General features: G+C 50.2%; 16 protein-coding genes across 16 annotated transcripts; 4 read left to right on the forward strand and 12 right to left on the reverse strand.

Annotated features, from left to right (window-relative positions):
- Positions 1-582: 582 nt before the first annotated feature.
- M437DRAFT_86803 (14-3-3 protein) lies at positions 583-1,876 on the reverse strand (the record flags this gene model as incomplete). The annotated part of the gene is made up of 8 exons (XM_041028530.1): positions 583-927; positions 986-1,073; positions 1,127-1,401; positions 1,458-1,469; positions 1,533-1,552; positions 1,611-1,657; positions 1,715-1,722; positions 1,865-1,876. The coding sequence occupies 8 exons, from the start codon at positions 1,874-1,876 to the stop codon at positions 583-585; spliced, it is 807 nt and encodes a 268-aa protein (XP_040877358.1).
- A 622-nt stretch (positions 1,877-2,498) lies between these two features.
- On the reverse strand, positions 2,499-3,290 carry M437DRAFT_54688 (DUF1640-domain-containing protein; the record flags this gene model as incomplete). Its single annotated transcript, XM_041022740.1, has 3 exons — positions 2,499-2,556; positions 2,625-2,996; positions 3,058-3,290. The coding sequence occupies 3 exons, from the start codon at positions 3,288-3,290 to the stop codon at positions 2,499-2,501; spliced, it is 663 nt and encodes a 220-aa protein (XP_040877359.1).
- Positions 3,291-4,055: 765 nt separating this feature from the next.
- On the forward strand, positions 4,056-5,154 carry M437DRAFT_86805 (tryptophan synthase beta subunit-like PLP-dependent enzyme; the record flags this gene model as incomplete). Its single annotated transcript, XM_041028531.1, has 2 exons — positions 4,056-4,135; positions 4,191-5,154. 2 exons carry the CDS (start codon positions 4,056-4,058, stop codon positions 5,152-5,154), a joined length of 1,044 nt encoding a protein of 347 aa, XP_040877360.1.
- A 195-nt stretch (positions 5,155-5,349) lies between these two features.
- M437DRAFT_68249 (protein prenylyltransferase) lies at positions 5,350-6,402 on the reverse strand (the record flags this gene model as incomplete). The annotated part of the gene is made up of 3 exons (XM_041025083.1): positions 5,350-5,674; positions 5,729-6,118; positions 6,185-6,402. 3 exons carry the CDS (start codon positions 6,400-6,402, stop codon positions 5,350-5,352), a joined length of 933 nt encoding a protein of 310 aa, XP_040877361.1.
- Positions 6,403-6,698: 296 nt separating this feature from the next.
- On the reverse strand, positions 6,699-8,317 carry M437DRAFT_54393 (mevalonate kinase; the record flags this gene model as incomplete). Its single annotated transcript, XM_041022683.1, has 2 exons — positions 6,699-8,018; positions 8,075-8,317. 2 exons carry the CDS (start codon positions 8,315-8,317, stop codon positions 6,699-6,701), a joined length of 1,563 nt encoding a protein of 520 aa, XP_040877362.1.
- Positions 8,318-8,565: 248 nt separating this feature from the next.
- M437DRAFT_68251 (uncharacterized protein) lies at positions 8,566-9,596 on the reverse strand (the record flags this gene model as incomplete). The annotated part of the gene is made up of 3 exons (XM_041025084.1): positions 8,566-8,902; positions 8,952-9,289; positions 9,348-9,596. The coding sequence occupies 3 exons, from the start codon at positions 9,594-9,596 to the stop codon at positions 8,566-8,568; spliced, it is 924 nt and encodes a 307-aa protein (XP_040877363.1).
- Positions 9,597-10,223: 627 nt separating this feature from the next.
- M437DRAFT_54595 (uncharacterized protein) lies at positions 10,224-12,086 on the reverse strand (the record flags this gene model as incomplete). Its single annotated transcript, XM_041022718.1, has 1 exon — positions 10,224-12,086. One exon carries the CDS (start codon positions 12,084-12,086, stop codon positions 10,224-10,226), a length of 1,863 nt encoding a protein of 620 aa, XP_040877364.1.
- Positions 12,087-13,151: 1,065 nt separating this feature from the next.
- Positions 13,152-13,673, reverse strand: M437DRAFT_68253 (uncharacterized protein; the record flags this gene model as incomplete). The annotated part of the gene is made up of 3 exons (XM_041025085.1): positions 13,152-13,400; positions 13,455-13,532; positions 13,602-13,673. 3 exons carry the CDS (start codon positions 13,671-13,673, stop codon positions 13,152-13,154), a joined length of 399 nt encoding a protein of 132 aa, XP_040877365.1.
- A 1,860-nt stretch (positions 13,674-15,533) lies between these two features.
- Positions 15,534-16,102, reverse strand: M437DRAFT_32342 (uncharacterized protein; the record flags this gene model as incomplete). Its single annotated transcript, XM_041019232.1, has 2 exons — positions 15,534-16,006; positions 16,060-16,102. Coding segments are annotated over 2 exons (516 nt in total), but the record flags the coding sequence as incomplete, so codon positions are not given.
- Positions 16,103-16,254: 152 nt separating this feature from the next.
- Positions 16,255-18,036, forward strand: M437DRAFT_68255 (uncharacterized protein; the record flags this gene model as incomplete). Its single annotated transcript, XM_041025086.1, has 1 exon — positions 16,255-18,036. The coding sequence occupies one exon, from the start codon at positions 16,255-16,257 to the stop codon at positions 18,034-18,036; it is 1,782 nt and encodes a 593-aa protein (XP_040877367.1).
- A 132-nt stretch (positions 18,037-18,168) lies between these two features.
- M437DRAFT_54682 (uncharacterized protein) lies at positions 18,169-18,550 on the reverse strand (the record flags this gene model as incomplete). The annotated part of the gene is made up of 3 exons (XM_041022738.1): positions 18,169-18,296; positions 18,357-18,453; positions 18,515-18,550. 3 exons carry the CDS (start codon positions 18,548-18,550, stop codon positions 18,169-18,171), a joined length of 261 nt encoding a protein of 86 aa, XP_040877368.1.
- A 319-nt stretch (positions 18,551-18,869) lies between these two features.
- On the forward strand, positions 18,870-19,261 carry M437DRAFT_77425 (60S ribosomal protein L38-1; the record flags this gene model as incomplete). Its single annotated transcript, XM_041026802.1, has 3 exons — positions 18,870-18,933; positions 19,010-19,135; positions 19,203-19,261. 3 exons carry the CDS (start codon positions 18,870-18,872, stop codon positions 19,259-19,261), a joined length of 249 nt encoding a protein of 82 aa, XP_040877369.1.
- A 702-nt stretch (positions 19,262-19,963) lies between these two features.
- Positions 19,964-21,190, reverse strand: M437DRAFT_86814 (Metallo-hydrolase/oxidoreductase; the record flags this gene model as incomplete). The annotated part of the gene is made up of 4 exons (XM_041028532.1): positions 19,964-20,093; positions 20,158-20,373; positions 20,437-20,964; positions 21,024-21,190. The coding sequence occupies 4 exons, from the start codon at positions 21,188-21,190 to the stop codon at positions 19,964-19,966; spliced, it is 1,041 nt and encodes a 346-aa protein (XP_040877370.1).
- A 988-nt stretch (positions 21,191-22,178) lies between these two features.
- On the forward strand, positions 22,179-23,452 carry M437DRAFT_54562 (uncharacterized protein; the record flags this gene model as incomplete). Its single annotated transcript, XM_041022711.1, has 2 exons — positions 22,179-22,668; positions 22,725-23,452. 2 exons carry the CDS (start codon positions 22,179-22,181, stop codon positions 23,450-23,452), a joined length of 1,218 nt encoding a protein of 405 aa, XP_040877371.1.
- Positions 23,453-23,583: 131 nt separating this feature from the next.
- Positions 23,584-24,567, reverse strand: M437DRAFT_68258 (Ribokinase-like protein; the record flags this gene model as incomplete). Its single annotated transcript, XM_041025087.1, has 1 exon — positions 23,584-24,567. The coding sequence occupies one exon, from the start codon at positions 24,565-24,567 to the stop codon at positions 23,584-23,586; it is 984 nt and encodes a 327-aa protein (XP_040877372.1).
- Positions 24,568-24,838: 271 nt separating this feature from the next.
- On the reverse strand, positions 24,839-26,185 carry M437DRAFT_77429 (uncharacterized protein; the record flags this gene model as incomplete). The annotated part of the gene is made up of 1 exon (XM_041026803.1): positions 24,839-26,185. The coding sequence occupies one exon, from the start codon at positions 26,183-26,185 to the stop codon at positions 24,839-24,841; it is 1,347 nt and encodes a 448-aa protein (XP_040877373.1).
- Positions 26,186-26,361: the final 176 nt, after the last annotated feature.

A 26,361-nucleotide genomic window follows, 5' to 3' on the forward strand; every position in this document is an offset into this window, starting at 1 on the left:
ATCAATGCTGTGTCAACCACGCTTCTTTTGATGTAGAAATTTGTTATCCTGTGTCTCTTATTTTGTCAGCAACATATCTCAGGCTGGAAGTGAGACAGGCAGCTAATAAGAGATGAACTCGACGGTCTCTGATCAACACGTCAACAATAACCTTGCGATGCGGACAAAGCAACATTAGCACTACAAAACACAAAGTCAAGCAACATCAAATTCTGTTTGAAATGTTGATTTGGCGCTTCGTTGAGCGAGGTATAAGGAATGACGTAAAGGAAATACAGTAAAAACAACCAAAGGGGTATTTCAGCGCAGTCAAGAGGGATGACGGTCATCATGGCGAGGAGCACGAGATTACTGAGTGAGCCAAAATGAACAGAGAGGTTTTTGTGGAGAGTTAAGGGATGAGAAAGAAAAAATGTCAAATCGGCTAGTGTATTCGTCAAGCTGCAACGCATTTTGGGGAATCAATTCATTTCGACGCTCAGTAGTGCTCCAGACCAGACGGCGCGCTCCAAGCCAGAGGGCGTCTGTGCGAAAAAAGACGTGAAATGGTCAAGTGGATTTCGTGATACTCGAGTCGTCTCTTTACGAGGCCTCGGCCTTGGGCTCCTCGGCAGACTCGGCGGTCTTGGACTCCTCAGCCTTGGGGGCCTCGGAGGCGGCAGCGGGCTCTGGCTCGTTACCGTCGGACGAGGTCCAGAGGGTAAGGTTGTCACGGAGGAGCTGCATGATGAGGGTGCTGTCGCGGTAAGACTCCTCTGAGAGCGAGTCGAGCTCGGCGATGGCGTCGTCGAAGGCCTGCTTGGCGAGGTGGCATGCGCGGTCGGGGGAGTTCAGGATCTCGTAGTAGAAGACGGAGAAGTTGAGGGCAAGACCGAGGCGGATGGGGTGGGTAGGGGTAAGCTCAGTCTGGGCGACGTCGGTAGCGCTCTGGGAAAGGTTTGATTAGTCTAACTCAAGGCAGCGACATGGTTGGACGAGCACATACCTTGTAGGCCTCGTGGGCAGCAGTGGCAGCAGTCTTGCGCTTGTCGCCAGAGGCGAACTCGGCGAGGTAACGGTGGTAGTCACCCTTCCTAGGTGGTTGTCAGAGAAATGACGAAAAATCAATGATGTAATGTCAACACACATCTTGTGGTAGAAGACCTTGCTCTCGCCAGACTCGGCCTTAGGGATCAAGGAGTCGTCAAGGACATCAAGAACATCCTGGCAGACCTTCTCGAGCTCGGTCTCGATCTTCTGGCGGTAGTCGCGGATGATGGTAACGTGCTTGTCGGAACCCTTCTGCTCCTCCTTTTGCTCGATCGAGGAGATGATGCGCCACGAGGCACGTCTGGTACCGACAACGTTCTTGTAGGCGACGGAGAGGAGGTTACGCTCGTCAACAGTGAGTTCACCACCGATCTGGTTGTTGTTGTTAGCGGCTGAGGGAGTCGACGTCTAGACCGAGTTGGAATTACCTTGGCGACTTCCTGTTATGGCGAATTGATGGTTAGCAAGGCAGAGTTGGTGAGAAAGGTGGTGCAAGTGCGAACCTTCATGTAGGTAACCATCTCTGTTCATTGTAGTTAGCATTCGAACAGACGATCTGTAGATGTTCGATGTCAACATACCATCGTAACGCTCAGCCTGCTCGCACAGTCTGGCGAGGAAGGTCTTGCTGCTTGTATGTTAGATGTCTGATGGACCTTGGTCGCTTGTTCGAGTGGTTGGATACCTTTCACGCTGTAATGGTAGAAAAAAGTCAGCGATCTGTCTATCAGTTGACGCATCGGGTTGCGGGCCCGAATGAGGGGGTCAAGCGGTTTTGCTGGGGCTTTGGTTGCTGCTGGGCTTGGTGGTAGAGGCAACAGGACACGCGACTTACTTCAGTGGCCATTGTTGATTGTGAGTGGGATGGGAGTGGATGGAGGTGAGATTGAGGCGGTGAGAGAGTTGAGCGGCGGAGGAGGATGTGTCTGTGAGAAAGGTTGAAGCTGCTTGTTTAGAAGTCCAAGGCGCCGCAGCGGGCCACAATCGCGGCGCTTTGGTCAGTCACGTGGACATTGCGACCCTGAACTAGCTGCACCAGGTTCCAACTAGCAAACCTGCCCTGAGCGACAAAGCCCCTCATCATCATTAAAATTACAAAGGACTCGCCGAGAATAAACACTCTCACTTCACCATTCATGAGACCCTTGTGCGTTCACGAGCCTGTCAGCTGAAATCTCCAGCCCTTTCTATTCCTAGCCCCTATCTACATCATGGCACTCTCTAGATGGGTATACTGATAATCTCGAGAACCACCACGACTGTCTACCCAAATGGCCTCAATTTCCCATCCTTATTTCCGACCATGTTCTCTCCAAACGCCCCTTACCCCTCCTCAATAATGACATAGGAAAAAATGTGTGAAAAAGTAAAGACTGTCCTGTTCGACACCCCGGGAATATCATGTCCCCGTCAATGACGTGGGATAAACAAATGAAACAAAAGAGAACCACTTCTCACTCTTCACGCCTCTACATGAGTAAACGCCACACACCAAGGATAATGGCGGCAGTACCCGTCGTTACACCCCTAGAATCCCCATGTTAGCAAAGACCCTATCTGCCGTGCGTGTCGGTCCGTTCGGAGATGAAACGTACATCAACCATTGCAGAGTCGAGAACTTGACTTGTTCAAGGCGCTCTCTTAGTGCTGCCGCTTCCTGTTCAATCCTGGTCTCGGTCTCCTTGATCTTGAGATCCTGCGAGTTTGCTTCTTCTCTGATTCTGCCCTTCTCCAGGTTGAGATCCAGTCTCACTGATGCTTGTGTACGCTGAACTTCGTCACGTAGCCTTGAGTTCAGTTTGGCCAGGTCGTTGGTCAGACGTTCGTGTGAGGCGCGCGTCAAGGATGACTCTGTCGAGTCGGCTGAGAGCAACTCTGAGCGAAGTTTGGCAAAGTCGACCTTTTGCGTGTATGTGGCCTTCTCTTGGTCTTCACGAAGTACCATTGTCCGCGTGAGGTTTTGGATACTGTGATAGATTGCCAGTTCAGCTTGGGTTTGTTCCAAAGTAGCCTTGGATTGTGATATACCTCTCTTCAACGACATCACTCAGGACTTTCATCATGGCAACTGCCTGTTCCTCGGTGAAGCCCTCATCTTTCAGCCTTTGCACAAACTTGAGTGTGTCAAAGTGGTGGTCTCTGTTGCGCTGGGGGGTGGCCGAGAACTGTCTTCTTTGCTGCACAACTGTTTGCCCGTATGCGATGCGACCGGCAGAAGGAAAGTGCTGTGCTCTTGAAAGTGCTCGTGTGGTGTAGTTCATTGAGGCTGACGGTAGCGTTGAGGCGTATGTGCGGGAGGCGGCATGAAACGGAGCCAGGGCCTGGGTAGACCATGACAGCCTAGGCAGAAGGAATCGCGGGATGGATGTGGATGAGGCGGCCATGGGATTGTTCGAGTATTGTGTGCGTGATCTGACTGGTCAGGAGAGACGAAACAAAGGAGAGTTTGTTGTAGCAACGACTTGTGGAGGGGTAGAACGTCCTGAAACGGGTCACTGGGGCCTTGGGCGTCCAGCAGCCGAGAGCTTATGACGCCTTCTCAACCAACCATGGAACATTCTACTCGATACAGATGATCAGCATCAGCACAGCTTGACAACAAGATGAACTCTGAAAAGGACGACAGTGAACAATAATTGTTAATGCAGTAGTTTTACAGCTCAGAATATATAAATTGCCTCATGACTCTAATTAAGCTTGCAAAGACCCTGATGTGCATCAAACTGCTTGGTACTCGCCCTTTTCAAGACCATGGATAGATAGATAGACTCGTAACAGCAACCATCTAAGTGTACAAGACTATGAATAGACATCTCTATGCTTCGTCTATGGGATAGCCTACACTTAGAGCCGTCTGATCAACAGACCTCCAGTTGAGGTTGAGTCAGTCCTTATCCGCCCTTCTTTTGACAAGCATATCGCATTTAGCCGAGGCTTCCTCAACGACACTTCTTTTGCTCTATATCCTCATCAACCCACTCCAGTCTTCGATACACAGCTTATACCTTCAAGAGACCGGCTGAAACATGGATTTTTCGAAACCCAAGAACCCTTGGGTGGAAACACCTCTAATCGAATCAAGCACACTCTCCAAAGCAGCAGGCTGGTTGGTGCCCCTTCAACCCATCCACCACTTCACAACCCTCTGACAAAACCAACAGCAGAATCTTCCTCAAACTCGAAAACCTCCAACTCTCCGGCTCTTTTAAGGCCCGAGGAATAGGCCACTTGATGCAAGCGGCCCTCTCTTCATCTCCCAACCCCCATAATATACACTTCTACTGCTCGTCAGGAGGAAACGCGGGCTTAGCTGCTGTCCACAGTGCCTCTAAGTTAGACCGTCCTTGTACGGTGGTAGTCCCTCTAACCACCAAACCAATGATGATGGAGAAGATCCGCGCTGCAGGGGCAACGTCTGTACTTCAATATGGAGCAAGTTGGCAAGAAGCAGATGATCACCTACGCAACAGCATCATAGCCTCTGCAACGGAAAAAGGGGTAGAATGTATCTATGTTCCTCCCTTCGATCACCCTAAAATCTGGAAAGGGCATTCTTCGATGATCGATGAGATTGCAGAGCAACTCTGTGAGTTGACAGGCGAGGAAAATGCAGTGCCAGAAGTGTTGGCGTGTAGTGTGGGAGGAGGAGGTCTCTTTAATGGTGTGATGGAAGGTCTTGACCGCCATGACTGGAAAAGCACTAGAGTTCTCGCCGTGGAGACTAAAGGCACAGACTCGTTGGCTGAAAGTGTGAGACAGAAGTCTCATATCACGCTACCGGCAATCACATCGCAAGCCACCTGTCTAGGCGCCAAAAAGGTTTCGACAAAGACATTCGACTTGGCAATGTCGAGCGAGCAGGTTCAGACTCTGATCTTGAGTGATGAGGAGGCGATGATGGGTACGTGGAGGTTAGCAGAGGAAGAAAGATTGTTGGTTGAACTGGCGTGTGGTGTCACAGTGGCATTATGCTATGGAGATCGCTTGAAGAAGGCTCTGCAGAGGGAAGTCTCCAAGGACGACAAGGTTGTTATGATCGTGTGTGGTGGCAGCAATGTCACCATCGATATGGTCTCTCAGTATAAGAAAGACTCGGCGCATGTTGATGCAGGGCTAGGCCAGTAAGATCGAAGCAAATGCTCATACCACGACGGGCCCGTGGAGAGTCACGTCAGTCGAGAATACAACCAACGCAGATAGACTGATGATAGAGAAAACGCCCTGCTGGGTATCATGAATTGAAAAACGAAAAATCCACTACCTATGCAAAAGTCCTGCAAGAATCAAATTCATCCATCTGTCATGCTGCGTACCTGACATCTAAGCAGCAACCTGTCCTTGACTCAACTGATCCTTCAAATAAGCCCAGTAGTTGGCTCTGATAGGATCATATTTGCTAGCCAACAGATCATATGCCTTGACAGCCTTATCATTCTGCTCCTTCTCGGCAGCATAAATCTCAGCCAGCAAGTCAAGTGCATGGCTAGATTTGACAGCGTCCTCATTCTCAGAGTCTACGGTCGCGAACTCATTGATGAAGTCTAGTTGTGAAGAGATAGGCGTCTTGGTCGCGGTGACGATGCCACGGAGATAGTTCCAGGGTGACTGGTTCTGAGGTGCTTTGCGGATAGCATCTTGAGCGAATCTGTATCACACGTTAGTTCGTGTAGTTGAGTGTCCAACAAGAAGAGCCACTTACTTAACCTCCCTCTCCACCACAGCCTGATCCTCAATCTTCTTCGGCTGGCTCCCACTCACAAGGAAGAACCGATGGTTCCAAGCCGAATTATTCCTCACATCCTCTTCAATCAACTTCTCCGTCGCCTCCAACTCTCCGTCATCCCAAAGCTCGAATCTGCGCACCAGCCATTGTCTATAGCTCCACACGTGATAGTTCTTTGCATCCAGCTCAAACATCTGAGAGATAAAGTCTGCTTCGCCTTTGCACGAGTCCAAGCGGTCCACGACCAGTTGTCGATGATGCCAGATTTGGTAGTTCTTTTGGTGCGAGAGGGCAGTTTCGTTGAGCCAGTCTAGTTCTTTGACGAGGTCGGAGTTTAGGGCTTTGAGGATTTCGGAGCGGTAGAGCCTGTAGTGAGTTGTGAGTTAGCCACGAGGGGTGTTTGAGGGTCAAAGAGTTGCAGGGCTGACGTACCAGACTGTGTAGTGTGCGGCGTTCATATCGATGATGTCCTCGGTCAGACTAAGAGCCCTCTCGCTCATCTCGTTCTTGGCCATGACGGCGCGAAGGTAGGACATTGCTTCTGAGTATTCGTCTGTGTATGCGATTGCCGCAAGAGGGTTGGGGCCGCCGTCATCCTGAGGCAGGGGAACAATGTCGTCCCAGTTTGAATCGTCAGAGTATTTGCCCATGATCGCTGTGATTTCTCTGCGCAAGTTGTTGTTGTTGCTGCCAAAGAGTGTCGGGATAAGACGTACTGATTATTTAAGAATGTCGGACAAGCATCAAAAGCGTCATTGTTTAACAACGGGCACGGGGAAACGCCAAGGCCGCATGCAGCACCCAAAGAACAATATCAAGTCGCCGTCATCCAACCTGTCCGCTTGGAAACGACATTCTTTTGTTCCAAACCGAGGCTAGAATGTCTAGATTTTCGGTCGCATTAGAATACCGTAGCTGTGGTTATACAGAATCTTCCTGTGTCTAATCATATCCTCCAGAACTTCCAGCCTTCTCGTGCACCTCCGTGAACTCCGCCTGTAACTCCGACGAGCTTCTCGACACCTTCACGGCCCTCGACTGCTTCAAACTTGTCCGAGTCAATCTCCTCGCCCCCAAGTTCATCACTTCCATTGTCGAGAACAGCAGGCCACAACACACCAACACCATCACCTCCGAGCGTTGTCTCATACTTCTCGAAACCTTCCTTTTCGAGTTCTTTCTCCAGTCGTGCTAGGATTTCTGATTGTGAGTTTGCCGTTTCTGCTACTGGCATTTCTTCGCCGACTGCAGGTAAATCTGGCTTAAGAAGAGTAAAGGCACAGCCGCCTCCGCCTGCACCGGTGAGCTTGGTCCATCCAGCTCCTGCTGTGTCTACGAGCTGGCGCAGACGCTCAAGCTTGGGATGTGAGACCCCCAGACTGACCAGAAGACCATGATTTATCGAGACCAATTCGCCAAGCTGAGTGAGCGCTGAAGGATCCTTGGGATCGAAGTCCGGGCTAGTGATTAAAGCATGCGCGGACTCGGTGACATTGTCTATAGCGTCCAGAATATGGTTGGCAATCTTAGGTTGTGTCTTCTTCAAACGTGCCACCTTTGCGACCTCTGCAGCAGTACTCTTTGGTTGTTTCGTGTCTACTAGAAGTAGCGGTAGCTCTGGGAAGTTTCGTAGCGGTAGTACTAGCGGAGGTTTTGCGTAGTCTGCGCGCTTGAAAAGCACAGCCTTGCCTCCTGAGGCAACCGTATTGTCCACTCCAGAAGGGTTGCCGTGGATGAGCATCTCACCCACAAAGGACCACTGATTGATCCTCTCTATTTGTTTCTCGGCCTCTTCGGGCATCTGATCGGGGTGAGGGCCAGAAAGAGCGCGAGCCTGTAGTAAAAGGGAAGTAGCAATGCAAACAGAAATGCTGGCGCTGGAACCGAGACCGGCGCCGATGGGTATCGTAGAACGTAAAGTGTAAATGGTGGCAGGCGAAGCCTTGTTGCCGAGTGAAAGGAAGAGATAGAGGAAGGAGGATGCTGCGGCTTGATGTATCTTTTGCTCATGAAGTGGGATATTGGGAGAAACTTTGGAAATGTGAGGTTTCATAGCGTCGACAAGGACTGGGTCGAGTTGCGTAACGACATCGTAGTAGCGCTTCTTGCGATCGGGATGAGAGAAGGCATCCCATGGGAGCGAGTCAATGTCCCAGGTGTGGTCAAGGTCAATGTCGCGGAAGCGCAAGGTGATGGTACGACGTGACTTGGAGAGAGTGGTAACGAGCATGTAGGAACGAAGAGAGATGGCAGCAGCCATAGCAGCCTGTTCAGGGGGTCAGTCGTGTATTGATCGCATTGAGATTGTCGCAAGAGAGCTACCTTTCCGTGAACGACAGCATGTTCGCCGTAAACAATGACCTTCCCAGGGGCCGAGACCATAAAGGCAGGAGCCAATGGTGTCGACATCTTCCGCCTGTATGCTGGACGAGAATCGCGACTCGTCAAGTCTTCGTCGCTGCTGGTCGAATGCACACCATTGGATCCATCAGAGTTGCCGTTGGCCATTGTTACTGAGTGCTTTGCGCCATTGCGCACTTCGAGGCTTCTGTCACCGGCTGTCATTGTTCATAATCCACCAACATGTTCCATGGCATCAAGACAAAGGAGCTGCACTCCGTCACTTTATTATTTGGATATTGACTCTCAACGAATGAGAGCACGCGCATTGCAATTAACTCTAATTTCCCCACGTCTCAGCTCACTTTTTGCATAATCTGTGACAACCCCTGCATAACTTCTGTGCCTGGCAGCTTGACCCCCACTCACAAGTCTTGCTCCAATTGCTGACCAACATCAGACCGTTGTTGCTCTCAGATCATGTTCTCCCTGTCTCCCACCTCAAGCATGCTCTTATGCTGTCCAGGAGGAGCAGGAGGAGTCAGCACAGATGTGGTTCCGTTGACATTCCTGACCATGTTTGTACTATTGCCATCGAGGACTTGTCCACCTGTACTGTTGAAGCCATTCACCGTGGTCGGACCCGGAGTGTGGCCAGCATTCCTTGTTTGCATCTCGAACGGTGGCTCATTGCCACTGTGTGCGGCGGAGCCATGATAGTTGGTAGGCACTCCAGCACTATCGGTTCCTGTAACAGGCCCAACAGGCCGTCCACGCAGAGGCAGCAGGGCACTGACAAGGAACAAAACACTACTGCACATCAGCAACCATTAAGTAGTCAATGGGTCAGACCACTCACAACTCTAGCCCAGCAAATGCAGCAGCAGCAGCTCCACATGCCCATGCCGTCTTGAGTCTATGGATCGCGCCGCTGTAGATCGCATAAGCAGCATTACCATCTGTCTGCTGGCCAAGGCCGCCTGTGTAGTATGTATAGTCCCTAGGTGCTGCCACATCGCTGTAAGCAGCAAGCTCAGCCATGATGGCTAGCCAGAACAGCGTAAAGAACAAGTCGACCAGCCCAGCAGAGAGCGGATGCGCAAAGAGACCTGGCAAACGTGGCAGGAGAACCAGAGGAATGGTAGTTAGGATAGTCAGAATAGCTGCCACCAACGCAGGTATGTATGCAGATTGTAACTATGGTATTGTATTAGTTGAGCTGTCCATACGCACGCTCACTCAGGTCATAACTCACGAAAGTGGACGAGAAAACATTGACAGCATAGGCGACAAGTCCGAGGATCAAGATGGCCACTAGTAGCTGCACAAGACGCATTATCTTCAAGATGCCCAATCTACTTGTGCTTGAGCGAGATGACGGCCCATCGATAGGTTTGCGCTTTCTACCAAGTCTGCTGATTCCTGTCTTAGAAGTTGTAATGTCGTTATTTGTTGCATCTGCGCCAGACTCGCCGTCGACCTTTCTTCTGTTGAAGAAGCCCATCTCTGCCCGTGAACGATATGGTGAGGCTGCGCGCTCACAAGTTTTTGAAGTTATTGGCAAGAAATGCTTTTCCAGTTGTTTGTGCTTCTGAGCTGTTGTTGTGCAGATTCATATGGAATGTTGTTTACCAGCTTGATGGTAGTCAAATGGAATGCAAGCGGCAGCAAACGAGTGACATTTTGATGGATCTACAGCTAATTTCGTGACCAACAATGTCAATTTGCCCTATTGATGCTAAAAAGCTCTATGGTCAAATGACAAGTCGTACCGAAACAAGAAGAGCAAGCGAATGGAAGCAAGAAGTGACAAATGGTCTGACGCTTTTGAGCAACTCGAACAAATGAGCCGCTTCATACCTCGCGCATATGAATCCAACAGTGACCACGCTACAAGCCTGCAAATGCCCGTATCTCAAAGCGACGCCCGCTCCACCACCTACAACAGGAAGAACATCACGTCCCAAAGGACGTGCTCGGGTATAAGAAGACAAAAAGAAGAAAAGAAGAAAAGAAGAGAAAAACTAAAGATGTGCTTGAACAAACGTCGACGTTGTCGAGTCATCCTAGTCCAGGTTCGTTAAGGACACATTGTTTGTCGTTGGTCGTGTTTCGGGAGTTGTGTTACTCTTCAGCGTGGCTGTTGGTAGCTGAGGTGCCCCTTGATAGCTATCAAGTCTTCCTGAAGACGTGATATGCGCAATTCGTATTCATCTTGCATGCGAGAAAATCGTTGCTCTAGGTTCCTGACGTAGTTCCAGACGTCATTTATGTTGTCACCAATGATCTCCCGTGTGCTGCCGCCTGAGCTGTGGCCATGGCTCGACAAACTGCCAGGGTTTGATCCATGCATGGGTCCAGATTGCATGTTGTTGTGCATTGAGTTGTGTGTAGCAGATTGTATGGGCAGTCTCATTGTATGACCGGAAGCCAGTCCTGCTAACGAAGGCAGCTGATTGTGTTGTGCCATTTGATGAGGAGCAGGTGGTGTAGCCTGACCACCTCGAGCGTGGTGCGCTTGTTGGATTTGTGTCAAGCTAGGCGATCTGTTCCGCAAAGCATTAGTGGTCTCGGCTATGCTGAGACGGTGTTGGTCTTGTTGATTGGGTGACAGCGGTTTGGGTGAATGAGAGATGCCTCCTTCGCCAAGCACAACTGTAGGAGGTGCCCCATATGGATTCATCCCCACACTGCTTGTGGAGTTGACGTTAGAAAGCTCGCCAGGAGACGTCACAGAGCTGGATGACGGCAGGATGTGATGGTTTGGAGGACCCATATTGCCTCTGTGGGTGCGACTGGCTAGAGGCGGTGGGTAAGTACTTGAGCGTTGGCGGTAGATGGACCTGTTTGAGTCGTGCGAGTCTTCGATATGAGCACGCTTGCGACTCGGCTCACTACCTCTGCGATGGTCTTCGTCTTCATCGTCTAGGTCATGGCCGTTGTCGCCATGATCATTGTACTCCATGCCATCCATTCCCTCATCGCCTAATCTGCTATCGTCATCCCCTCCAAAGCTAGAGCGGCGGCCAGCGCAGCCCCCAGGACCTTTGTTATGCCGAGCCAGAGCGTCACCGCGGGCAAACCGCCTGCCACATTTGTCGCAGATGTGCGGCCTCTCGCCTGTGTGCAACTTAGAGTGGCGTTTAAGGTCGTGCAACCTTCTGAAGCGTGATTGACAAGTCTGACAAACGTATGGTTTCTCTTGGCTGTGCGTAAGCAAATGACTTTTGAGGTTGTGGTGACGTGTGAAGTCCGTCGCACAATACGGGCACTTGTGCCGTTTGGTCGATGGAGAGGCTCTCGACTGACCTTCTGAGGCCGCCTCTGCTGTTACGGATGCTGGACCAGGGTATGTGAATGATTTGTGTGAAGAATGAGCGTTTGTGGGCGGGTTGTATCCACGTGCGGGCTCGGGATAGTCCATGCTAGACATCTCTGCAGGTTCGGCGACCATCTGGGGATCGCGAGTGTGCTCATGAGCGGTTGCTGTCGTGGCGCCATTTGGTGAAACAGCGTCCGAGTCCCCGAAGCTTCTGAGACTGACAGGACTGGGCTGAGAAGCCTCAGCTGTCGTCGTGACAGGCACGGTGAGATGTGTGCTTGGTTTGCGCATTTGGCTGGTTGGAGGGTGGCCAGGAGAAGAGAGGTCTGTAGCCTTGGATACCGCAGGGCCGCTCATGAGAGCATGCAGAGCAGTGGCAGCAGGATTCGCGCTAGTCTGAGTGGTGTCGTGAGTTTGCTGCTGTGATTGCAGTCTTCTAGCATCAGCCTGAGCGGCGGCGCCTGTAAGAGGTCTGGGCGAGTAGCGTGCTGGAGACTTTGGTGAAACACCAGTATACTCCGGGACGTGTGGCTTAAGTAGAGGCTGAGATTCCTTAGAGACGGCAAAAGCGGATTGGGCGGTCGTGGTAGGCGTATGCGGGACTTCAAGAGGTGGAAAAGGTTCGACCTGAGGGCTGTCTGATCTAAATCGTGTGGCCATCGAGGAATACATACATTTGACCCGCTGCAAGGATGTTAACAGTCAGCTATGCGCGTGCGTCAGCCACTATCCATGTGCATTTTAACAGCGGGCAGGTAAAAAAAGAAAAAGGAAAGAAAATAGCCCCACATACGTGATGTGTTTAAAGTCGCGGTGTTATGCGAACCTGTAGAGGGTCCGTGGTGGAGTTGGAAGTTGCGCGCCAGAACAAGACCAGCACTCGCGAATCTTTGTCGATAATTGTGGGACAAGAGCAGGCAGGAGCAATCGCAAATATCAAGCGTCCATGGAATCCCAAATTGTGGCGTTAATATTGCGTTACGGGCACAAGCCGGCGACGTTGATGCAGTTAAAGCGGTAGTAACGACGCGACGGGTTGGCGTAGGCAGAGAACAGAGTTCCTTGCGACGTGAACCAAGAAGAAAGGATGGAGTAAAAGCACTCGTGCTATCAGTCGAGGACTGCGGATGCGAAGCGATCAAGGATGCTCGGACAGCGCGATGGCCCGGCGCGATGGCGCAGCTACTAAAGATGGGCGTGGAGCCGTTACTGCTGTGTTGCTGGTGCAGTGTGCGTCTACAGTAATCGACGTCAGAGTAAGACGCCTTACTGTGGCAGAGGAGGCGAAATGGCAAGTAGTGGCTTCAAGTGCTTGTGACGAGCTCAATTTGCATGCCGCGACGAGAACGCGACGCCGATGGATGTATTTGCTGATGACTGCAGAGGCAAACAGAATTTCTCAAAGCTGGCTTGTACAGGATCTTGGAAGGCTTGTAAGGTTCAAGACAGCTCTCCAGTGACGCAGTTAAATTCACACCCGCAGATCTTGACAAGTTGAACCTCACGAGGAACCAGCTTGGCTTTGAGAACAACCGCCAACTCTCTCTGCCATCGCCCGTTCTGATGCGTTCTGGACTCGATACTCACGAGGCTCGTTCAACGTCTATCACTTTTGCATATACCTAGACCAGAGCAGATTCACATTTACAGAATTTTAGCTGGCATTCTCGATTGCGGGAGCTTCGACACTCTGCAAGCGACCCGCCTGTTCTCTTGCAATTCTCCGATTGCTCATGCTCATGCTCGTTCCAAACCCTGGCTGTGGACGGAGGCTATTCGCTTGCCGATGCCAGCCGCCGTCGGCTCGATGTTCATGCCTCTGCTTGTCCTGAAAAGCGGAGACGGCTGTGGCTGTGCAAGTCTTGGGTGCTCGACCAAGAGCACATCTTGTTCAGATTCTGATACTTTTGGTCGATCAACGACAAGTAGCACGGTCTGTTCTCCTGTCAACTGACTAATATCGTCCTCTTTGGGTGCTTGTTTCTCCTAACAACACAAGTATTCCATCGACCATGACATGCCTAACCACACGTTCCTTACCAATCCCAACCACCCAATAGAGGGGTCCATGCCTGCGCCTGCTTCTTCATCTACGTCGCCGCCACCACCACTGCAGATCTTTGGAATAGATCATCAGCGTCCAGCCTATGCTTTCCTTGCGAGATGCCGCATGTGTCTCCAACCGACCGATGCTCGTCTTGCAGCAAACAACAAAGCTTCTGCCCTTGCCAGACACACTCTTCTACCCAGCCGCTGCATGTTGTATCACTGCCATTCCGACAGTGGTGCGTCACCATGATGACTTGTGGCGCCTTGCACCATATACTGCAGTGCCTTGATCTTGATCACTGACCGATCTCAAGCCCTGTCAGCACTTCACGTTAGATCAAGTACTTACCGTTTAAGCGACAGTACCCAGGCAAGTGTCAAACGACAGGAATGTCCATTCACGAAGCTGGTCTTCGATTTGACCACTGGATTTGTCTACCAATACTTAAGCTACGATAAGAGCTTTTGATAGTCGATCTCTTCGCACAGGGTCTGAAGCAACTTTGTGCCTGACTGGGTTTTCCGAAGTCCTATCTGGTGCCGCGTCCAACAACCCAAATGACAAGCAAAGCAGCAAGCTTGGTTTTGAGCCTCGCCAAGCGTCACGGGCATAGCGGAGTGACCACCGGTCGACACCCACAGTCTACACTACACGCGAGAACGATGGCGGATCATTACCTTTGGAGGACTTTGCTCAGTCTGAACCTGTTTTCCATCGTCATTCGATGCGAGAGCGAGCTTGCACGAGGCCCACAGTTTTCTACGCACATCTTTAGAGCACAACTATGGAGTATTTTGCAAGCTGCTACTGATAATTGTTATCGATTACCAGGGAGCTATGGTGACTAATCCTCAGTCAAGGATTCGGACCTCGGACGGACCAGTACGGCCCAGCATGGAATAGACGCCTGATGGAAGGGCATAATGTTCCATATCGAGGTGTTCCTGCATACTCGATAGTAGTGCCTGTCTGGTTGTACAGGCATCCCCCCGTGTGCTAAATCGGTTTCTCCACCCTCTAACCATAACATATAGCGAAACTCAGCCGTGGCTTCCAACACACTCGCAAGCCCGCGATTGTATGAGGCATACACGGCTACTGTGCGAAAAGACACAGCTCGGACATGCCTCCATAGAGAGCTGAAGATGTTTTGCCTTTGTATACCCCTCTGCTATTCAGAAGTATCGTGAAATTCTGCAGCTATACACCTCAGATGCTTTAGCTATGGGGGGAGTATGCGAAATCAGGTCAAGGATGGCCTGCTCATGCTCAGCATTTCTAACTTATTTGGAGGTCGCCGTGCCTGCTTTCACAGCCAGACGAGCGATTGATACTTGGCCGTATGTGCTGGTATGCGGTACTTGGAGTTCCAATCTCTGATTTAAGGAATAACGCGAAGAGATGCACGGCCTGAGGACGGTCGAGGAGTCTAAGTCTACTTCTTAGCCATATCTCTTCGATCGTACAAAGGTGCACTTTTTCAATGTTCACTATTGAAAGCCACTTAATAGTCTATCATATTATTGCAAGGATTGAACGCCATTACTAGAAGAGTAAGGATATCGATCCTACTCTTATTCTACCCTTATCATATTATTGTTGTAGTCACACGAAGGGAAAATAATTATGGTATCGTCATTCATTGCTAGTAGTTATAGCAGCCACAGCCACATCTGATGTTCTGCTGTACAGCATTCAGGATTGACTTCCTCAAATTCAGCCACCAGTCTGTACGAGAAGCTTGCAAGATAACCTTTGTCTGGTTCGTGTTCCCAACTGCAAGTTATAGGACGCGCAAGGCGTTGTGGAGTTTGACAGGCCATATAACGTTTTGACATTGGCTGATGGAAGTGGCTTGCGGAAGCGAAAGCCACAAGACGAGCAAAACGTCCGATATGCTTTTATAGCCAGATATGAGCATCGAGATAAATTCAAATACCTCAGGCATCCGCTCAAAGTGTATCCACAAGGATTCCGAGTACTTCCGGCTGAATGTAGGTGTGGCTGGTGAAGGTAATAAGAGTGTCGTATAGGACAGGGTGTTGGGCGCAGTCAAGATAGTTCGTTGTTCAAACAACAAATCTGAAGTTTTGGTTCTGGATGAGCCAGCTCTTGCCTTCGCCGGTCTTTCCTTTACCCTTTGCGCCGGCTTCTTCCTTGTTGGGGACCAGGACCAGAGTGTCAGAGAAGGCGCGCATTGGACCCTCCTTGCGCTCGATCAGCCGTACGTAACCGCTGATCTGGACAAGGATGCTCATGTTGGTTTCCTGCTCTTTGGGCTTTGCTGTCTTAGGGTCTAGAGGAGCAAGTGCCTGGTTGAGGACGTGTGCGTTGATGGACTGGACCTCAAAGAAGGTATAAGGCATCTGTGTTGTGTAGGTGTTTGAGAACTCGTCGGGGTCGGAGATGACAGTGCCATTGTAGGAGATCTGGGGCAGGAGTTTTCCAGATGGGAGGACGGTCTTGGGAACGTAGTAGTCGGCCAGGGAGCCGCGAGCGCTAGTCAGGGCGACATAGTATGCGTCGGTGAAGGTTTCGGCAGCTGCAATGTTGTCAGAAGGGGTCCGACTTGTCGCGTAGAGGGAAAACACATACCGCTAGCTGAAACGCGAGTAAGAGTGTCCTCTCCGAGCGTAGTAGTCGTGGAAGCCATGGTGTGGTATGGTGATGATTGTCTGGAGGGGAGGAATCAAAATATTATTACTGTCACATGCAAATGTGAGGAATGGAGCTTGGACCAGCTTGGACAAATGTTCATGACTGTCTTTTGTTCTCAGGCGCATTCCCTCAATGACTCCTCTGCTACGCTCTTCCGCCTCACGCTCCTGGCGACCGCAGTCGTTATCTTCAATATGTGCGTCTCGTCTCGTACGCGCCCGCTTCCTGGCCACGACGTCTGCGACACATGAAACCAAACCTTACTATGTCACCACTCCCATCTTCTACGTCAATGCCGCCCCTCATGCTGGCCATCTATACACAATGGTCCTTGCCGATGTCCTGAAACGATGGCAGGTACTCAAAGGGAGGAAAGCAGTCCTGTTAACTGGCACCGACGAGCATGGAATGAAGATTCAACAAGCCTCAGCAAAAGCCGGAAGCGATCCAAAGCCTTTCTGCGACAAGGGTGCCGACATCTTCAAGAACCTGGCTGCAAGAGCCGAGCTCAGCAACGACCACTTCATCCGGACTACAGATCCGGACCACAAAGAGGCCGTCGAATACGCCTGGCATTTGTTGAATGAGCGAGGATATATCTATCAATCCAAACACGAAGGTTGGTACTCGGTCAGCGACGAGACCTTCTACCCCGAATCTCAAGTCCATCTTGTGCTGGACCCTCCTACCGGAAGAAAGGTCATGGCCTCGATTGAGACTGGCAAAGAAGTCGAATGGACCTCCGAGATCAACTACCATTTCCGACTCTCTGCTTTCCGTGACAAACTCCTAGCATACTATGCTGAGAACCCTGAATGGATCACTCCTCAGGCTAAGATGAAGGAGATTGTGTCTGCTGTATCTGCTGGTCTTGAAGACCTGTCCATTTCGCGTCCGTCTTCAAGATTGACATGGGGCATTCGCGTGCCCACTGATCCTACACAAACGATCTATGTCTGGTTAGACGCCCTGATCAACTACGCGACAGCAGCTGGGTATCCCTGGGCACCAGGCTCGGAACACACTGGCGGCTGGCCCGCTGATGTGCAAATCATTGGCAAGGACATTCTTCGCTTCCATTGCATCTACTGGCCTGCCTTCCTGATGGCCCTTGACCTTCCTTTGCCAAAGCGTTTCCTAACACACGCTCACTGGACACTCGGCAAGCAAAAAATGGCAAAGAGTACTGGCAATGTTGTGAATCCCTTTTTCGCTCTTGATCGTTTTGGCACCGACACGATGCGCTACTACATGATTCACGACGGCGGCATCGATAATGACGCAGATTACGACAACATACACATTATTGAACGCTACAAGAAGGGTCTCCAAGGAGGTATTGGAAACTTGACTGCCCGGATCACTCGCGGAAAAGGTTGGAACGTTAGACGTGCTATTGAAAGATTTTCCGGTGACTACAAATCTGCTTCGCCGTTTGGTCAAGGACATGCTCGCGAAGCTGCGATTGCAGAATTCGAACAGCTACTTGTGGAATTCCCACAAGCCGTGAACAGTCGCATGGAAGCATTGCGACCGAATCTTGCTCTCAAGGGTCTGATGGATAACATCTACGCGGCAAACGCTTTCTTGCAATCACAAGCTCCGTGGGATATTGCCGCAGGGCTCAAGAAGGGAGAATTGGTGCCCAACGCTTCATCTAAAGAGGATGCCGAACTTCAAATGGACTACATCATCTTTTTGAGCACGGAGATCTTGCGTCTTGCTGGCATCATGCTTCAGCCAGTCATGCCTGCAAAGGCTAAGCAACTACTTGATATGCTTGGAGTTGCAGATGATAGAAGAGGTTTTGCAGATGCCCAGCTAGGTGTGGACAAGGATTATGGCGTGTCTCGAGTACCACAGGGTAAAGGACAAGCAGGAGTTCTGTTTGCACCCCTGATGAGCGATTCTTAGCAAACATTATTCATAACAGATTTTCGTGGCAGACAGGTCTTGTAAGATAAATGTATCATAGTTTCGTAGAGTCATGACCGACGTATTTATTCCACTGCAACCCTTTCCTTGCCTTGCCTTCGAGAACAACATCTACTGAGGTGCACGCATGTTGGCTTTTACTCTAGCCAAAAGCTCCTCCTTGGTTGATGAACTGCTGGCCATGAGGTTACGACGGTTCAACCATCTTCTCATTTCTTCCTCTGTCCAGTTCTCGGGTTCTATCGCAAGTGTCAGTGACTTCGGTCTCCTCGGATAGTTGTGGCATGTATTGCACCCACCACCGGTTGGATCAGGCTGTTGAGGGAAGATGTCGCTACCAAAGATTGACCATGCTGCTGATGCGGCAACCAGACCTGCAAATCCGAAGAAGAGGTTCTATAGATGAACACATGTCAGGATAGTCTCCATATCGAATGCGAGGAAGAATATATCGGACCTTGGAGTTGAGTGCTCTATCGAGTTGAGTAGGCATGATGATTTGATTCAGAAAATCTTGGTCTTGATGTCCAGAGGTCAAAGTTCAAGCCGTCAAAAACAGATATGTAGGTAGATAGTATTATGTCTGCCTGATGTCAATACCCTACGTTGTCCTCTTCTAAATGGTAGTCAAACAGAAGTGAGGAGGGGTCAAAGCGCTACCCTTCCCCCTTCTCTCACAACAGCAGCAGGCCAGAAATCTTGGCATGAGCAAGCTCGCTTAGCCTGTCCCACAGAAGCACAGCACAGCAGCTCGACCAGACACCTCGCCGCTGCCAGTAACGCATTCACAAACGTCACAAAACACCGTCACCATGCCTTCCCAAGTTACCGACATCAAGCAGTTCATCGAGATCTGCCGCCGCAAGGACGCTTCCTGTGTGTTTTCCCTCCAAGACTCCGAGATCGCGACAGAGAAAGAGGAAATAGAGGACTGATGTGAATGCGCAAACAGCTGCCCGTGTCAAGAAGACCTCTGCCCAGCAGATCAAGTTCAAGGTCCGCTGCAACCGTTACCTCTACACCCTCGTCCTCAAGGACCAGGACAAGGCCGAGAAGCTGAAGCAGTCTCTTCCCCCAAGTATGCGACAAAACCCGGCCCCTAAAAGCGACAATCGGCTAATCAAAATTCTTCTCGCGAAAAACAGGCCTTACCATCTCTGACGTCCCCAAGAAGAACCAGAAGGGCAAGCGCGTCGCCAAGTAAACGTTCAAAAAATTGTGGTCGATAAATAAAAACAAAAAACCCGCACTTTTTTCGCTTGCTTGCTTGCTTGCGTCCTCCCGAAGAAATAAACGAATAAAAACGAATTCATCTGCCAACCACGTCCTCCAGAGTATGCGACCAATGCGCCATTGAGAAAGAAGAAGGCCAACTGTGTAAAAAGAAGTGAACAAAGCGCAAGAGCTATGAACCAATTGAAGTAAAAGAAGCATGGGGTACATCAATTGCTGCTTGTGTCCGTGATCAACGAGGATCAAATGGGAGACACAAGAGAGAAAGGATAGGTGCTTGAGGCGTCAGAAGCCTCAGGAGCTGCACCGTGATTGGATGCTCCAATCGCGACAGTAGTGTCCATGTGTTCTGATGGTTTCTTGTTATAACCTGGACTACTTGTGTCTCGTGTGTAGTGTCAATGGGTAAGTATACACTTGTTTCTCTTGTACATCTGTTTCTTACTCTTCCGTCATTTCCTTTCCTACCGATCCAATCTGTGGTTTCTTTTCGTCTGTTCACAGTCTTTCATGTCTTTGTCAGCATGAAGAAATGTTATAAATAAGATATTGTTTATCATTCGTGAGTGGTCAGCTGCTATATCAGTGAAGCTACCAGACAAGAGTCCAAGTTGTCAATATCAATCCTGCTCCAAGCATCAAAGGACATCTGCATCTGTTTTCCTTTTCAAGTTCATTGTCCATGTTGAACAGCAAACTTGTACTGGTCCTTGCGATCCAGATACACAACCTTGTCAGTCAAACCTGCCTTCTCCATTTCCTTCTTGAAGTCATCCAGGGGACTCAAGAAAACATCATAATCGCTATCATCGAATCATGATCAGCTGTGTCCTTCTTGAACCATCAGAAAAGAACAGAGAAACTTACTCGTAGTGGATAGGGATGGTCAGATCAGGGTTGATCATTCTGACAAGCTCGATACCTTGCTTTGCGTCCATGGTCACCATCAACATTGGAAGTTTTGGCGATGGGATCGTGGTGCCGCCCAAGTGGATCAACATGAGATCGATGTTTTGACCCTTGTAGCGTTCTGGAATCTCTTTGAGCTCATCGACCATGAGAGTATCGCCAGAGATGTAAATCCTAGTAAATCACAGTCAGCCATCATCAAAACCATTCATCTTAACACTCGATAGCCAGACATACCTGTATCCGTTCTTGAAGCTGTCGGTAGAGTTGCCATCGCCCTCTTTGTAGCCCAGCTCCAGCATCCAGCCATTGGTAGGAGGAACAGCACCGAGAATATCGTTGGCTTTGCTCAGCATACCCTGAGGTACATGTTTGCCAGGCATACCCGTCACCTTGACAGCCGGTACCTTCTTGTTTGTAGCTTCATGTGTAGTTCCAGACTTGCGAATATCGACATACATGCTCTGGAAGAAGTCGAGATCGTAAACCCGGCTGAATGACTCGTCCTCCCCCTTAGCGGTCAGATGTTCTTTGGCATGAGGTGTGGTAATGATGGGCAATGACCGGCGAAGCGAGGCTTCAACCTTTTGGTCAAAGTGATCCGCATGGTAATGGGACAACAAAACTGCATCGATGCGAGGAAGCTCGTGCAGATCAAGTGCTGGATTTGTCTGTCTTGTGCCTGTTACACCAGGTCCTAGATGTACGTGATCTCCAGCATGCAAGAAGTTGGGATCAGTCATGATACGGACTCCTTCCCACTCCCTGATATGGTTAGACATCATCTCCATGGAACCAGCTCAACCTTAATCTTCAAAACTTACAATATCGTCGTTGCAGTACCAACGAAATACAGACTCGCATTCTCTCCTCCAGCATTTGTAGGGTGCACTTTGGTCTCCTTTGCCTCTGGCAAACTGCTGGGATAGTTTTGGTGGTCGCGAGTTGGTGCCTCGGCATGAGACGGGTCGAGTACCAGATTCTTCGTCATTTTTGAGGTCGCTTTGATGTTGTCTGTTGCTTGTGATGCAAATCTTGTATTGGTATCGAAAGACATGGATGCAAACGAATATCACAGAAGGAAAGATTCGGGCAGGAGTTTGCTCCTTCTTCACTAGACTGTTATTCGTAATGTCGACTTCATCACGTCACTGCTGTCATGCATTGTGGGCATTGCGGGGTGCTGTCAATCAATCGGGGAGGAGCGAAGAAGACCGTATTCTCTCCACTTCTTCTTTCTCTAGCAAGGGTGCCGTGGTAGACAAGCAACGAGGAAAGCGCAATAATAGATACTAAAGAGGTATCTACGAAAACATTGTTGTCACAGGAATCTCGCTTTGACTTCGCCGCAAGGCGTGGGGGTCAACTGCGTCAAAATTTGTCTTCTGCTTTACCTACTTCACGTTCATGGCGTATATTTTCTTGTCCTAGAGGTCATGCCTTCAGTACGGCACATACCAGATACCAAACGACGATCTCGCACAGGATGCTTGACTTGTCGCAAGCGGCGGAGGAAATGTAAGACCGTTCTCAATCCATTCACAACACGACATCAATAGACCACACTATACTCGTTGCCCTGAACGCCACAGTTACTGAGAGCGAGATTAGGCGATGAGCGGAAGCCAATCTGTCAGAACTGCTCTGCAAGAAGCGTAACTTGCAGATACGGCGACTGGACGTTTGTGTCTGATGGGCCGCAGAGATCCGTCGCAGTTGGTGACGCGTCACAAGTGGACGTCGGCGATGACTCTCATGATACTGCAGAAGCATCGCCATCAGTGGCAGTACCGCAACTACCAACCGATCGTGCCAACTACCATCAGGCCGACGGTGCTGATCCACCAATCAATCGTGTTCAGGAGTACTCGACTCCTCAGTCTCATGTATCTACTGGCGCGGCAGTTACTGCTGCTGGACAAAATGTCACTGACAGCGACACGATTATAGCCTGGCCGTTACACGACCTTACGAATGACATGTCCTATGCAGAGGTCATACATCGGCAGACGATTGACGAGCGCTCGTGGCAGCAGCGTTCAATGAGAAGACAATCTACCCTGCTACGCTTCAGGTATGAGCTAGCACCTTGGATAGAATCCAACGACTGCAGGTCAATGTTTGGACCGGCGATCATGATTATAGCCCGCGACAGTAAGATCATTTCCGACTGCATCTCTGCCTGCGTACACCCGAGAGACGAGAGTCTTGATACGGAGAGTACCACACCTGCAGGCTTGACTGTATCTTCGAGGCTTTTAGAACAGCTGGCTCGCGAGGATACATTCATCGCAGACGTCGGATTTGCGCTGCTATCAATCAGCAGCGTGTTCTACACGCCGCCTTCAGAATGGGCCCTCATCGCTTCCACCTGTGAAGCGCGTCAGGCCGAGTCTGTTCTGCCAGCAGGAGAACTCGAGCTCCCACTGGAGCCGCTAAAGTCGCTCCTGCGATTGCAGTTGAAAATCGGTAAGTCATGACAAACGACAAGATGTATGAGTTTTACTGAAGTGCATGGAACTCAGATCTTGCAGCATCCATCGTGACGAATAAACCTCCTTCAGCCAATCTTGTGATTCCCCCAAGAGGTTCAATAAGCAGCGACGTTGACGACCCTCTCACTTCTTACGATGGCTGTCTGAATTGCCTTGCACTCTCTCTGCGACTGATTCATTTCGAGATAGTTCCTATGTTATCTGGCTTCCACGAATCATGTCCGCAACCCGTCGGTTCCCACGTTTCTAGATGGGATCGGTGGTTCGAACTCTGGAGTAGATGCGTTTCATGGTTTCAGGACCGACCTCGCAAGATGAAGCCTATACTCGAAAGCTTCGATGAAGAAACCTGTCACGAACAACCCTTCCCAATCGATGTGTTCACGAGTGCCACTGCTCTGCAAGCGAATCTTGTCATGCACATGTCAGCAGTGATTTTACTGTCACAAAAACCTCGTCTTACCAACGCACCGTCGAATTCTCAGCATCTCAGATCACGAATTTGGCACATACAAAAGATTGCACGCATTTTAGTCGGTAACCACTTCAACGAGCAGTGGGATCCGATAGTAATTGCTGCACTGTTCTTTATTGCAAAGGAAATGTCACACCCATCCCAGCAGGAAGCACTTTTATCATGCTTCCGTGAGATCTCCAGAACAACACATATTCCCATCGAAAAGGATCTCGCTGATCTTCGTGCACGCTGGCAGTCACTCCAAGAAGATAGGCCACCAATCCTATCGCACGCTTTCTGAAAAACGATAACCTTGCGATGGCGAGGCGGTTCCCATCTATTCACCGAGCGTTAATGCTACCAATTAGACCGGCACATAGGCCCAACTATACAACATTCCAAAAGAAGTAGTCACAAATCAGCTTCTTGAGACTATTCCAGGACCAACTCGTCCTTCCACGGTATCGAAACTTGCGCCCCTCTCCTAGAGACTGTTTTGGCAGAAGCAAATGTGCTCTTGGTGACAGCGGCACAAATGTCAAAGTCCAGATTGCGAGAAGAGGCCTCGACAGCAAGCACCGAATACATGCCGATGAAGGTATCCCCAGCAGCAGTTGTGTCCACTACATCAACTTTCAGCGCCGGCACAAAACCTTTTTGACCATTCTTGCTCATATAATAAGCGCCTTTCGCACCAAGCGTGATGACGAGATTCTGAACGCCCTTCGCCAAAAGCTTTGAAGCGGTTTTCTCCACTGTGTTGGGATCGTCAAGCTCAGCCTCGTCGATTTGCGCAAGTAGAGCCACTTCGGTCTCGTTCAGGATCAGGTGTGACAATCCATTGTACGCTTCCTCTGGAAGTTGCACAGCCGGAGCTGGATTCAAGAGGACTGGCACGCCTACAGATTTGGCTGCTGCCAGTGCCTGCAAGACAGTGTCGAGAGGTATCTCCAACTGCATGACCAACAACGAGGGTCTTAGACTGGCAAGATTGGTGACACTTTCAGGTCGCAGCGAAGCGTTAGCACCAGGTGTGAGAATGATGCGGTTCTGGCCAGTGCGTTCGTCCACGATCACGACGGCATTGCCAGTTATTGAGTGTTCACTGGGATCTTGTCTGCGCACAACCTCCGAGATGTTGACACCATACGATTGGAGGCTGTCCAGTAACTTTGAGCCGTGAGCGTCTGCGCCGACGGCGCCAAACATGATCACTTTGATGCTTGCGTCTTCTAGCGTGCGAGATCTTGATAGTTTCGCGCAAGCCACCGCTTGATTGGCACCTTTACCTCCAGGAGAGACATCAGAGTGAGTCGATGTGAGGGTCTCGCCAGGTAAAGGGTGGTGAGGAGTATAGTATACAAGGTCGATATTGAGGCTGCCGAGCACGCAGATAGCCGGTAGAGGTGAGACCATGGTCGAAGCTGACGCAAAGTCACGGTCCGGATGTTATATTGTAATTGGTGTGCAAGCAATCTCACTTTGACTGGCGGCTCCCAGAGCTTTATAGCACTCAATAGAGCGTTGCAACACTGGGTGGTTCCAAGCGACCAAGACTGTGGGTCCGGAGCACGTCCCACGGCTGTGAGCCATTCAGCCAGAGCTAGTGGAAGGCTCGCCCCGCTGCAACCACTGATTTGGTGGTTGCTCCAACTACCGGTCAGATAACTTCGCAAAGATTATGAGATTATCCTCCCCAGTCAACGATACCCTCGTATCCCCACTCAGCCTCGAGATCTCGCAATCGCCACAGAGCCGCCCACCCAGTCTCGCGCTCTATACAAGCTAGTAATTGAGCTATCTTCTGTCGCTCACTCCGATGCGTGAGCAGTCTGCCTGCGATGTATAGAGGCTGTATCGAGTTCACCATACTCCCTGAGTGTGGATTCGCGCACGAAATGCCACATATTTGCCTCGCATGCCATAGCGACAAAGTATGAGAATCAAACCCGCTCCCAGGCGGCTGCATTTCCAACATCAAGATACAAGCAGCGTGGTATACCTGATTGCTTGAGATTGCTGCCCAATGTGGAAAAGCGATCAGTGGGAAACTGGACTCGGTGTCTTCATCGACGAGAGCAATAGATCTCATAGTTGAAGGACGCTCATCGAGCCAGAACTGTAGATCTAGCCAAAGCTGTTGCCATTGTTGCGAGAATGGTCTTCTGTCGCTAGTGTCTGTGTGCCCGAGTTCAAGATAACTTGTTCTGCGGAACTTCAGATCGCATACTCTTGCGCATAGATATATTGCCCAATTGGCATGCGTGTCATGTGAGTCTCTACTCTTTTCATGAAAGAGTGTTCTTACCAACCTTTCACCATCTTCTGGCGTTATTACAGATCGATTTCGGTCTGGCACCCATTTCTCAAGTGCCAAAACCATAGTCTCAGCACCATCAGATGTGAGGCTTCCACACACTTCCATTCTTGTGTAACACCAGAACACGGCTTGCAGCAAACCGCCTGAGAAGCCATTTACACCAAAGAGCTCGAAGAGTGAGGCACAGCCTTCGACATGGCGTCTCCAGTTTCCTGTTTCGCTAGACATCAATTCAAAAACAGCAAGAACGCAAGCCGTGACCAACGTGGCCGAGTCTTTGGCCTGTAGTGCAGGTGCCAATAACCTTATACTTTCTTGATACAGTTCGAGGCTGTCGTAGCATCCTTGCACCAAACCTCTCCTTTCCATCTGTCGTGACGAAAAGGCAAGGATAGCATACAGCAGAGCAGGAGACCTCTGAGCAACAAGAGGAACTTCAATCTGAAAGTGTTGCTCTTCGTCAAACTTGTCAAGCTGCGGCGCACATTCGGTGATCCAGTTTTGAAGGTAGCGCACAAGACGTGCTTGAGGTATCTTGACTGTTGCGGTCGAAAAGTCCAAGCTGTGTGATGCTTCCGAGGTGCCCACTTGGGGGGTCCGCAGTTGGCTTGGAGAGAGATTGGACAAGCCATTGAAGAGCACAGATCTGAGCTCCTCGTGAAGATTGTGGAACCGTGGATCCAGCGATGGATCTTCAGACGCACGTGTCGCCATAACGGTAATTGCGAAAAATCTGATCAGCTGTCATGCATGTCTGGTATGGAGAATGCAAGAAAATATTCATGTCAGCTCTGTCGTTGATGGAGCGTTGCTGAGACTATACCCAAAATGGGGGTCGTAGCCACCGCGGGTAGGGTTTCGGGCGTCAGTGCGCTTGTACCGTGGGTCTG

The sequence above is a fragment of the Aureobasidium melanogenum genome (genome assembly GCF_000721775.1).
Source record: "Aureobasidium melanogenum CBS 110374 unplaced genomic scaffold scaffold_20, whole genome shotgun sequence".
Lineage (NCBI taxonomy): Eukaryota > Fungi > Ascomycota > Dothideomycetes > Dothideales > Saccotheciaceae > Aureobasidium > Aureobasidium melanogenum.